The sequence below is a fragment of the Cheilinus undulatus genome, linkage group 17, assembly GCF_018320785.1.
Source record: "Cheilinus undulatus linkage group 17, ASM1832078v1, whole genome shotgun sequence".
Taxonomy (NCBI): Eukaryota; Metazoa; Chordata; class Actinopteri; order Labriformes; family Labridae; genus Cheilinus; species Cheilinus undulatus.
Genome location: NC_054881.1, coordinates 19,408,042 through 19,420,578, shown reverse-complemented (window position 1 = coordinate 19,420,578; position 12,537 = coordinate 19,408,042). Strand labels below are relative to the sequence as shown.

General features: G+C 39.4%; 1 protein-coding gene across 4 annotated transcripts in view; it reads right to left on the bottom strand.

Moving 5' to 3' along the window:
• The window catches only part of ehmt1b (euchromatic histone-lysine N-methyltransferase 1b), a 40,144-nt gene that overhangs the window by 19,251 nt on the left and 8,356 nt on the right, over positions 1-12,537 (bottom strand). For all 4 annotated transcript variants that reach the window (XM_041811035.1, XM_041811034.1, XM_041811038.1 and 1 more), the window contains 4 exons: positions 4,983-5,073; positions 4,387-4,871; positions 325-619; positions 36-190 (listed from right to left, as the gene is read on the bottom strand). In XM_041811035.1, coding sequence (XP_041666969.1) covers positions 36-190; positions 325-619; positions 4,387-4,871; positions 4,983-5,073 — 1,026 coding nt within the window. The remainder of the gene's footprint in view (positions 1-35; positions 191-324; positions 620-4,386; positions 4,872-4,982; positions 5,074-12,537) is intronic.

Here is a 12,537-nt window from a genome sequence, read left to right as displayed (position 1 = left end):
GGTGGTTGTTCTGTAATAAAAAGAGGAGTACAGACCTGCGGGCTCGTAGCAGATTGTTGGATTTCCTTAAACATTTCCAGTACAGATCTCTGCTTTAGCACTTTGGTTTTCTTCTTGGGGACCAAGCTGTAAGTTCCCATCCTCCTCTTCTTCTTCAACTTACGGGACGATGAACCTCCTGAGAGAGAGCCTACAGCAAGAAGAGGCAGCATGAATTTACAACTAAACTGTCAGTTAAAGGAAGATGGAGATTACGTTCTCTGAAACAAAGACAGTCAGTTATAATTCAGCTAATCACTTTTAGTCATGCATTATTAGTCCCACCTAGTTGGAGCTTAGCTGGAGCTGCAGGAGTCGAAGGAGCCGCAGAAGAAAGAGGAGCTGATGAAGCTGCCAGGGCTGCAGGAGAAGCTACAGCGGATGGAGGTGCTGCAGCAGGTGGAGGTGCTGGTGTGGTGGATGAAGCCGTTTGTGCTGTAGCTGGCGTATCCGGTGGACTCTGAGGTAGATGGTTCTGAACAGAGCATTGCTGTGAGGGTTTATGAGTCTCAGGTGCAACATGAGTGTCCATTTTCTCCATTTTGGCCATCTTTGCTTCTCTTAACTCCTTGTTAAGAAGCTGGAGGGACAAAACCAAAAGCATTCATGTTGGCATTTTTAGAAAGGAAACCAAATTTGATTTCCCATTACAAATTTGGCTTTAACAGATGACATGAAAGACAATGCAGTTAGTGGAGCATTCCTTTTATAATAAATGTGTCACTTGGTTTTGTTTTATAAACACATAGTATCCTGTTGTTTGATATTTTTGCACCACAACTCTCAGTCATAGCCCAGTTGTGACAAATTTATACGGATTCAAGCAGAGTTAAACACAGCTTAACAAAACCTGAACAAATATTCCAATAAAAAGTTGGGCAAATTAACTAGATGTTATCCACATTTGCCTGTTTCGTCCTGGTTAGAGCCAGTAACATTAAACATGTCTGTTCATTTGTCAGACAGAGCAGGAACTTAAATAGCTAACATCTCACTGTAATGCATTCTTATATAACCTGAGATTATTTTCTCTGTCGGTTTCAAAAAGCTATTCTGTCCTCCTAGTGTCTAAAGTGATACGTTTTTTCTACAGCCAAGAAAACGGAACTGTCATCACACAAGCATGCACTTTTAGGGTCTTTAATTTCAGGCAGTGGCAGAGTACGGACCACAGTTTAATATCAGGACCTGTAATGAGTCAATAATAAGCTCTGTACCCTTTTAGTTTATGCTCATGGTGTTTGTGACCAAAACTGCTCCACTGAAACCAAATAAAACAACTCTTTTGTCTAATCTTGTCTGAAAGAGGGTGGGGTGGGAGGGCGTTGTTTGTTAAAGTAAAAAGAAAAACGGCTACAATATATGTCTGCAAATTTGAAGTGGATTATGCTACAAAAACCATTGAAAACATTGTTAAAAAAAAAAAAAAGTTTTTTATCCTGTAGCCATCACAGTAGAAAAATATGCATTTTATGGTATTTGGCTTTAATTCTGGAGTTGTTGCTTCAAATTTGCATTTTTTTAAGTTCGTCATCATATGTCAGCCATTTTCTTATATTGTGCATGAGGGTAATTGCATGCTTTTCATGGCTTTCTAAAGGTTTACTATTGTATCAACTTATAAAAAATACATACAATTTTAAAGTAAAAACCTTGATAAATAAAATCGCATAAAAACTAAAGTTGTTCTCATTATGAACATTGTCAAGGCTATGGAAATCTCTTTGAAGGAAATTGCTTGTAGTATTTAAAAATCTCTTTGTTTTTGTTTCACTTAAACTAGAACCGAAAAGGCTAAATTCCAAAGAATTAATCAATATTTGATATTTATGATAAAGTCCAATCTTGATTAAAATACTAATGCAAAAAAAATGTTTTTTTTAAGTGTACTATCTTTATTGCTTTTAATATACTGTATGGCATCCATTTTGGCCACTTGCACTCTGAGTGTAACAATTTATACAAATCTTAAAATCTATGAAAATTATAATGTACAAAAATCAAGGTGGTTGTTCAACATTGACATATTCAAGACTGTGATAATTCCCCTTTAAGAAAAATTAATTTGTATGTAGTATATGAAAAATATTTCATTTTTTGTGGTTTTTGCATTGCAAGCACTTGAACTGGCATTTAAAGGGCTAAATTCCAAAAAAGGTAATTTATATTTGATATTTGTAATCAGGTCTAATCTTGTTGGGGATCAGTTGCTAAATATGTACACTGCCATTCATGGTCACAAACACCCTGAGTGTAACAATTTGTTTGGCTCCATCTGAGGGTTAAGTTCTCTCCCCAGCTCTGTCACAAAGTCGTATTCTGTGTTTATATAAGCTAGTCTGCAGACCTCCCCTGACATACATGAGTCACAATCTTGCTTGAGTAACTCACACTTGTAGCCGGTGTTGTCTACCTCTACAAATATTTGTGTAGCCTTTAATATACTAATCATAAATAAGACGTATTGCTCTAGAATAATCATATTTCAATTTCCATTCTTACATTGTATGCAGGGGTGCAAAGAGTGTTGTTCTCAAGTAAAGGTAGAGTTACTCTGATCCAAATTTACATTAGTAGAAGTAAAATTACTGGTTTATAAATCTACAAAGTAAAAGAAAAAAGAAATTTCATTTGGTGTTTGCTCAAAGTAGTGAGTTTTTTTTTTTTTTTGATACCTGGCGTTGAAAGGTAAAATATGATTTTCCTTTCATGTGAAAAAATAAAAACATACAATAGGCTGAGAGGTAGGGCAAGAGGGTGAAGTGTGATTGAGGCTTTCTCTCAACGTGTGATTCTGAGTGCCATGTAGCACCCATAAAATAAACATCTGGCCAGTGTTGCATACAGACAAGGATGAAAATATTAGCCCCCCTGTAATTATTTTAAGTGGTTTCCCATGTGCTATTAAACAGAGCCAGGGATTTTTCAAGACTGCTATTCCAAACACCCTAGTTTTATTTTGGATGCTGACATTAATTTTACTTTGCCCATAAAAACAAAATTGTTTCACAAAAATAAAAAAACTACCAAGGTCTAAATTAAAAAAAAAACCTGATGCTAATAGCCAGTTGTGTCTCTATTTTGCTGGATATCAGCCTGCAGTCAATTGTAGTAGCTTTTCACAAGTCTCAGACATTCCTAAGGAATCCCAGCCCATCCTTCTTTTGGGAATCTTTAAAGCTCCCCCAGATTTGATGGCCTGTTGGCATGGATCTTGGTCTTCAGTTCACCCCCACAAAAAGCTCTAGTTTAGTCTCATCTGACCAAAGGACATGATTCCAGTAGGCAGAATCTTCTATAGGTCGTCCTTAGCATACTTCAGTGTGGCTTGAAGGTGTCTCTTCTGCAGAAGTGGAGTTTTTCTTGATCTGCAACCTGGTAGTCCATTCCCAAGTTGGGAATTGTAGTCTCAAGGTGGACACTTACTAGAGCCCTGTCAATGTGTGTGTGTTGCTCAGCAGCCAAGGTGAAGCTCAACAGCATCTCTTTTGTCTGGCCCTTTTCACCCATTGTAATACACCTGATGGTTTTGAGTGCTTGGGACATCCACAGCACAACCAGGGGCTTATGGCAATCCTACTACCTGCCCAAACTGTACCCTAGGCCATGCTTACTCGCAACATCCACCCCTTGATCCCCCCTAAAGGTGCAGACTTTGTTATTTTTCAACAGATTATTTTCCCATGCCCTGCATATAAATCAAGCAAGGACATCCAGAGCACAACCGGGGGGTGCAAATCCTCCTTCCCACCTCATGATGCCTGCAGGCAGCTTACTCACCACATCATCGTCTTACTTCAGCCTCAATTTTTGGCCCAAACATTCCTTGAAGCTTTTCACAGTACTGTGTTTTGTGTTGCCCATTATAAATGCAGATTAAATTGACAATTCTTTCAGCCAATCGATGGAATTTACCAAGTCTTCCTCTTCTCTTTAGGTTTAAATAGGTACTCTTGGAACAGAAGGGCTCTGTAACAGCAGGCTGGTACATACCAGTTTTCTGGTACTATTTACCCAGCTTTTAGCAGTAGAAACACAATAACTGCATACCGCAGCAAATCTAACCAAAATCAAGTCAAAATGAACCGAACTGCATTGTGGAAACTCAGCTTTAGTGTTGTAGACTGATAGAGAGCCGATGAGCAAGACAGCAATGACCTGTTCAGACATTTTACAGTCTTCACACCCATTTACTAGTGCTGTTAAAAAACAGATTCTGTGGTTCTGTGGTAACGATTTCAACGGCACTGCCTTTATAGAAAGTAACAAGAAAAAGAGAGAATTACCAAAGTCATTTAATAAGTATCTATAGAGTGTCTGATTATTCCTCGGATTTGGCTGGTTTACCTTCTGTGCCGGGCTGACGGCGGGTCTAGACATGGTCTTGCGTGCTCGGTGTATCAACACCGGTGTTGGAGCCGATACAGGCGGCGATGCTGTGCCATTTTTAGTGTCTGATGTCCCTTGTCCTGACGCCGTTCCTGTACTGGGGTCAGTCCTTAGTGCACCTGAACTCTGTGCACCCCCAGACGCTGAGGGTTTGGCCGTGTGTCCCCCTGAGACTGAGCCCGAAGGCGACCAGTTAGTCCTGTGAGGGGATGAGCCGCCCTCCTGCTGTTTCGATAGAATTAATCCATTACTTCCAGTAACAGAACCGTGCGGCGGCTCCGTGTCCAGCACGCCGTTTTCATTCACCAACAGTAACGTCTTGCTGCCTGATGTGGAGCCGTGCGTCGGGCTCTTGTGCCTCGTGTCGTCACATTCAGTGCCGTTCATCATCGCCTCTGCTGCAGCGGAGGAGGCCAGCCTGGCTGCTATCACTGCGTCTCCATCTGAGACAATAAATGAATGCATAAATTAATGAAGGAATGAATAAATAGACAAAGCAAAATATAATGGAATAAGTCAAGAGTCTCTTAAAATTCAAGTAAAACTCTTGATACCTGATTTCTCCTCTCCATTTCTTGCTGCAATGAGTTCTTCTTTCTTGGTTGAGGCACCTTTATCCAAACTGCCTTTGGCTAGACCAACAGGCTGGCAAAGAGAGAAACAGGAGTGAATTTAAACTGACAGAAGTATAAAACTGAAAGATTTTTATTTTCAAAAGCGATTCTAAAAAAAAAAAAAGAGAAAAAAATGGCACTCTTCTGCCAACAAAGTAGATTTAACATCAGTATAGGGGGATACTGGCCCTGTTGATATCAATCACCACCAAATAAAGTGAGATGAACAGATATCAGTGATGTTAATCTGTCCTGTCCAAACAAACTGATGCAGGTATCTGATATTCCTATCTGCAAAATTAAAGAAGAGCTCTACGCCAGAAGGAAAAACATCAGTTTTTTTTTTTTTTTGTTTTCCAGAAGGAAAAACATCAGCTCCGGTATCAGCATCAGCTAAACTGATACTTCAAACATCAACATCAACATTCTCACAACCAGTGGATCTGTGGCATTAAGATGGCAATAAGAAGACAGTTTTATAGCTAAAAGGCGAAAAGCATGAAATTATCTTTGTAACTAGAAAAGCACTCAGAGAGCGCAGGCCTCCGCCATTAGCCCTATCTCCCAATAGCGAAGAATCCTTTAAAAACATCCCTGGGTCCAGATGGTGATCCGAATCACTCCCAAAATCTAATTTGCCGATTACTCCCACCCCGGTGGGGTGGAGACAAAGGGAGGCAAAGCACTGGTTTTGCTATGTGTACACTGTCATGGCAGAAGCACCCATGGTCACACCGGACGACTGAAAGTCATGGCAGAGGGTGAATATTCCTCTATTCCTCCCAGCATTGTGAGTATTCTCAGTACAATTCGCTGTCTTTCTCTCTGTTATGCTCCGACTCGTCTCCTCGAGTGGGTGTGTGTCTTTCAAACTCTATAAACTCCAAAACTTTCAAATAGAAACACACCAAAAACTGCTGCTGGGATTAAAGTTACTCATGTCCACCATCTCCTGGTGTAAGGTGGTAACAGCGCAGACTGCCACCATTAGCCCTATCTCCCAATAGTAAAGAATCCTATAAAAAATTCCTGGATCCAGACGGTGATCCGGATCAGTCCCAAAATCTAATCAGTTCTTCCTTATGTCATTTTCTGACATTTCCTGAAAATTTCATGAAAATCCGTCCATGACTTTTTGAGTTATGTTGCTAACAAACGAACAAACCCACCCGATCACATCACCTCCTTGGTGGCGGTAAAAAGTGTATAAAGCAATGTTTCCTAGACCTAAAGTCTATGTTTGAGGTGATCATATTGGCAATAAGCTTTCATCATAGGTCAAACAAAAATGCCTTTCCAAAGAAGTCTTGATTCCTTAATGCATCCAAGACAATGCTATAAAAATAAAGTCATTCAACCTGTGTAAAGCAAGTGTTAACAAGAATTTCTTTATCAATAAGCCAAAAAGTATTGCTTGTACGATTTTAAATATTTGTCTATTTTTCCTGTGAGTTTTTTTGGCTTTTCCTGCATGTTTCTGCAATTACTGTTACAAACTATCATGAAATGCATGTATTGCATTCCTTGTTTTATTCTGTTTTTCTTTTCTTCTTAGTCCTTATGTGCAAAAATGTGTGGAGTTTCCATGTGTTTAAACTTGAATATTGGTTGTTAAAAAGCAACAGGGTAAAGATTTATACAAAGCAGTAAAAACAAGGTTCTTTATGGCGTAGGCCACAGAAGAGAGTTGTCTCTTGAGAACATCACAAATTAATTTCTTCAATTATTTGATTAATTAATGCACTAAAAAGTTAACAATCATCATTTATGTCCCTTTTCTTGTATGGGTCACTTATCAAGCAGCAATAGAAAATGTTTTCTGTTAGGATTGGCAGCTATATCATTATAAAAACTGTGTGCTTGCTGTGTTTTTTTTTTGTTGTTGGTTTTTTTTTTTTTGTCTGTTTAGATGGGATGCAACATTTATATACTTGTAGGACCGGATTAGACAATGTTTTTGAGACGTGACCAACCCAACAGCAAAGTGATTCACTGAAATACAAATGTGTAAGGTGGATGGGATAAATATGTTTTGGTTTTTACCTCCATACCAAAAGGCTGATGGAAGTTTTTGACGGTGAGTAGTGACACAGATGATGGCTGACAACCCCAGCAGCAAAGAGGCCTGCTACAGCAGTTTAGAGGACAATGATTAGACGAGAATAACAATGGCAGACAAGTCTGAGGAGGAGAGGATCCTAACAATCATGGTTTGATTTTTTGATGGTATCAAAATAAAGCCTATTAGTGAACTTTAGGGTAAAGGGAATGATTAACAAATGAAGTAAAGGGTTTAAACTTTCAAATGTTTCTCATGTCGTGTCTCTGTCTCTTACAGAAGCTGATAAAAAAAGGATTTAGTAAACACCGAAACCCTGTGCAGTTTTGCAAATAACCTTTAGGTTTCTGAAGGTAATTTTTAAACAATACTTAATTTTTAGGAGAGTTTTCTTTAGGTAGTCTAGGTCTAAATGAAAAAGAGCGTTGATAAGAAAATACCAGACTTTTAAAGAAAAAACAATCAAACTAAAAGCAACAGGTGCCCAGAAGCAGTAGTTTTTGTCTTACTAAAGGGATTTCTTTTGACTCGCTAACAGCAAACCACGTTCACAGAGATCTCCAGTGTAAATCATTGTAAATTTGGATATTTTAGAGTAAAAATTAAACCTTTTTGTACCTGGGAAAGGGAAAAAGTAAAAGGATTTCAGCAGCAAAAGAGGGACTAGACAGTAGTTAACAATGTTGTTAGATATATGGAGCAAAAATGACTGCAAATGAGATAAATGGCTGTTAAATGGCATGTATCTTTCACTTCAGCTTCCACCAAAAATTAAACTCAAGGGGCTTGAAAACCCAATGCAATAGGAAACAATGTCCCCATTCATTAGCATCTAGTTACCATAGGACAGAACTTTAGAGACCAATCAACAACAGAGCCATTTAGCCAGTAAACCCTCTACTGATGTCTTTATTTAATATATAACCTTTTTAATTTTAAGCAGACAGCACCTTTTTCTTCAGTGTGGAAACAGGGAGAGGACTTGAGTGCTGTCTGAGGACTGTTTCAGGGCCTGATGGTTACATATGCTACACCAGATCAAACGTCTCCCAGGTCTAATCAAGAGTGTCTTAATCAACCCCACCTTCCCACAAACACAGGCTAAAATCCTCCTTCCTTACGCTGTTCAGTGCTACATCTTAGTCAGAATCAAAATCTTAAGAGGAAGCCAACAGAATGAGGGCGACCCCTGTGCACTCTCATTGTCTATCTCTTCTCTCTTTCAGCCAACCAGCGAAACAGTAGATGCTCAGCCGGGGCTTCTAAAGAAATATCAACCACCCACAGGCTTCCTTTACATCTCACAGGAGGACGCATTTGAAGAGGCATCACCAGGAAACTGACTCGTCATCGGGAGCAGTCCATCAACCTTGTGCTCAGCCTGGGAAACATGGGCCGAAGGAGACAAAGAAGGCACGAAGAGGAAAATGGCACCAATTAACTCTTCAATCTGAGATCAGATGTTAAAGGGAAGTGGTCGTAGGTCAGTTTGACATTGATAAGCAGCATACCAGGAAGGTTTAAACTCTCCTGAGCCTTATGTGACTCTCTTACCAAGCAGAATAAAGGCACACATACAGGAATATGGGCCAGGGTCATAACAAGAGAGGTAAAAAAAGCCTGCATGCAGTGTGACTATCCAAAGGCAGGAGGCCCAATCTGGAGACCTGCAACAGCACAGGCTCTGTCGATTCAATCTCCCTGTTTGACAGGCAGCAAGTGTCCCAACATCCACATACAATCGAGACACCAACTGAACAATCTATAAAGACAATCATACGCCAAGCACATGCCCCTGAGTCCCTGATCCAAGCACCTTGTCAAACAGCATCGAGGTCAGACCAAGAGCCAAGCTGTGGAGACATTTCCCCCAAAGATCATCAAGGTTTGGACAATCCTCTGTGGTGTATGATCTCAAGGAGACTAGCGAGCACATTTGAGGGTAACATAAGAAGAATCTTTCAGTTCCTTTTATCATGGATTGAGAGAAAGCCAGTGACAAAAAAGGAACACCAGCTTTTTCCTTCCCCCTAGTGGTGGAAAGTGGAACATGCACGCTGGAGACAGAAAGGAGAGGAGGGGGGGAAGGGAGCAGAGAAGGCTGTCTGCAGATCTCCGCCATTTCGCAACCAGATTGTTTACTGACACTACGTGGCCATTGCAGCGGTTTTCCACTAGATGGAGAACGTAGGGGTGTGAGGGCTGCTGGTAAAGGATATGGAGGCTGCTGAGAGAAGCTCCCAATGTGAAGCTAATGTGCTTTAAGAACCTTATCTAGTTCATTAAAATGGAAAGATGTTAAAAAGACCAAAGGTTTTGGATATATGGCTGCAAAACTGAGTCTAGAATGGTTCAAATCTAACAGTCCGGTGTGGATGTTTCTCTGAAAACACTCCAAACAGATCTGTCCGACCAGTCCTTTGACATTTCTAAACCTCTGAATATCTTAATGCATCAATCATCCACTGTTCTTTCAGCATAATAGGAACAAGAGCCAGATGATCACAGTTTACAATCCACTGCCAGAGGCCTGGAGAAACAAGTCGGAGCAGCCCAAACACAACAAAAAGGCACATATCTTCATCACCTGTGACACTGTCAATTACATTCACAAGGTGCCAACACTGAAATGAGATAACATTAAAAAACAGTACAAAACTACAGTTCACACAGATAAAGAAAACAGAAGCTTATGTTGCATCAATGGTCTTTTAAAGCAGTAATTCCAATATTTATGGCAAGATCATGTTCAAATGGTGTGAAGCTCATATACACAATATGATCGCACGTACATTACCGCACCACCATGCAGGAAATGATACTTAAACCAATGAAGAACATCCAACAAAAAGGTACTTTATGCACACAGAGCTTACCTGGGCAAATGTCATCTATCAAGGCTCTATAAATGAATAAAAACCATCAAATCTGTCTGCCTCTGTCTTATAGACCTCCACAATGATTGGCCTAGAAGATTTTATAGACAACTGCAAGTGTCAATGACAATCAAGCTGAGAGATATTAAAGACTGTCTTGTGTCCTTTTTGCATGTATTAGAGAATTCATGATGTTGAGCTCACAGAACATAAGTTAACATTCAAATCAACTCTTATGTATCATTATACATAAGAAACCAATCTCACACAGGTAGGATGTTGCAAAAGGAAGGAGTTTGACTCTCTCTTGAATCTTGAACTTCCCTCAGGATTAATAAAGTATCTATCTATATCTACCCAATAATTTACAGGAGTAGCAAAAGGTGAAATATGACTTTTCATATGTTAGTTGTTGTGACATTTTTTGCATTCATCGTTAGCCCTACATTTATCTGGAAGTCCACTTATAGAATTTTCTGTGCTTTGTTTGGTGTGCAAAACAGTGCATATTATTTTAATTTAGACTTGCAGGGTCCCTCATCACTGCAATGAGTCCCCCTTTTGGTCATAGTGTCTAACATTAAAAGCTAGCTTGGCCAGCCTTGCTTCCTCATTGTAGATTAGTATCGTGTTTGATATATGACCTCTTTTCACTTCGGTTGGGAAGTTATACGCAAGTTCAACCCTCAACAAGCTACATACCACTTTATTTTCATTTACTACTTAAAAAACTGCCATACCGCAATGTTTCTACTACACGCTAACAACTAAGCTATCACTGAGCTTCTCATATTTATGTCCGGTGAAAGCTCAGACAGGAAGGCAGTGGCCATTAACTGAAGTTCCAGCGGCCTCTAGCGGCAGGAGGTTCATTACAGTTTGAAAGAGCATCATCGACTGTAGATTCCAAGCCTGTGTTTATTAAAAATGATAAGTAATTCCTTTAACTGAATCTCAAGCCAGCTAATTTGATAAACAAGTTTAACCGTTCAACCGCACACATCCCTAAACCGCACACCTACCATAAGAAACAATTTCAGTTATAACTGCACTTACGAGGGTTTTCACAGAAACTAGCACAATCAAACATGACTGCAGACAAGCATGGAGGATGATGGAAATCTTGGCTTGCTGCCCTTGCATACGTTGCAGTTGCAGCAAAAATTTAAAAAAAGCTGAGGAAATTGTGGGAAATCCTTTGTAAGATAAAGGTACAGTTGTGTTTAAATTTGTCGGTAATAAAATTTTGTAAACGCCTCAACTCGAGATGAGCCCCCCTCTAGATCAGGAGGGGAACCAACTGTGAGATACTGTCAGCTTCTCTGAATTTTTCAATAGTTAATGAAGTTACGCTGTTGTGCCTCAGGTGGAGATTCACTGGATCTTTTTGATCATTTCTGATGTTGTGGGAATGATTAGCGAAATTTAACTTTATTTCAATAACATGTTTCATTCAGTGGCACAATGAATGTCTTTCTACTGCATAGTCCTCACATAGGCGGATAGTTTCAAAACAGGGTTTTTTCCTGTGTATTTGGGCCCTTTGAACACACCCTTTGAACAACCTTTTTTTAACGTAACTGAAGACACTACTTTTGGCAAACCCCTTCTAGGGTAAAAATGTTTTAACTTTCATCTTAAAGTGCCTATGTGAAGATGGGGAAAACTGAGTCTTGGTTAAGGTTTTATGTCACTGGTTTGGGGCATTATATATTATAATTTGCAAAACTCACATATATTGTGAGTTTTGCTGCTAAATACTGAAATAACATTGACAGCATGCACAGTTTAACACAGCATGACTTAATGACTGAAAAGCCTACCATTGGTGGACAGCCACTCACAAAGCATTCCGGGAAAGCAAGATGGCCATTAGCATTCAACCTATTGACGAAAAATGATCGAAAATGGATTAAAAAATGGATGAAAAGATGTTCAATATCTGATCTACCAGCTCTCCAAACTCCTAGCTTGCTAGACACTTCCATAAGTACTACGAAAGCGTGAATAGCATCACTGGAAGAGCACAACAGCTAACCTCAAGAGGAAAATAAATTAAGAGGCTACGATGTATGGTTCAAAAGTTAATTAACTTTTAATAACCTGTGTCACTTCATGTCGTATACGATAACACTGGTATCAGATCCATGTATAAACACATGTATGCTGATACTAATTAGGGCTGCAACATCGCTAAAATCAATAAAAATCACTAATTAAAAGTGCTGACAACAAATTTATGTATTGATTCGTTGTGTTGCGCAATTATGGCGCGGTTTACGTCACACACAGATGGCTGATAAACTTTACTTTCGCTTGGTTTAGTACTTCTCTGATAACAATCTGATGATTAGCAGAATAATTAAGTAGATATATTCATCATCAACCTTCTCATGACGGAGATGAGACGCTAGCAATCTAAACAGCTTGTTGTCGTAAAAACTCTGGCAGAACTTTAATTTAATTTTCTGTTACGATTGAGACTGGATAAAAACAATTGCGCTGGACTGTCAGGCGTTCATGTAATCCATGATATTTGTCTCACTTTGTGTTCTAAATG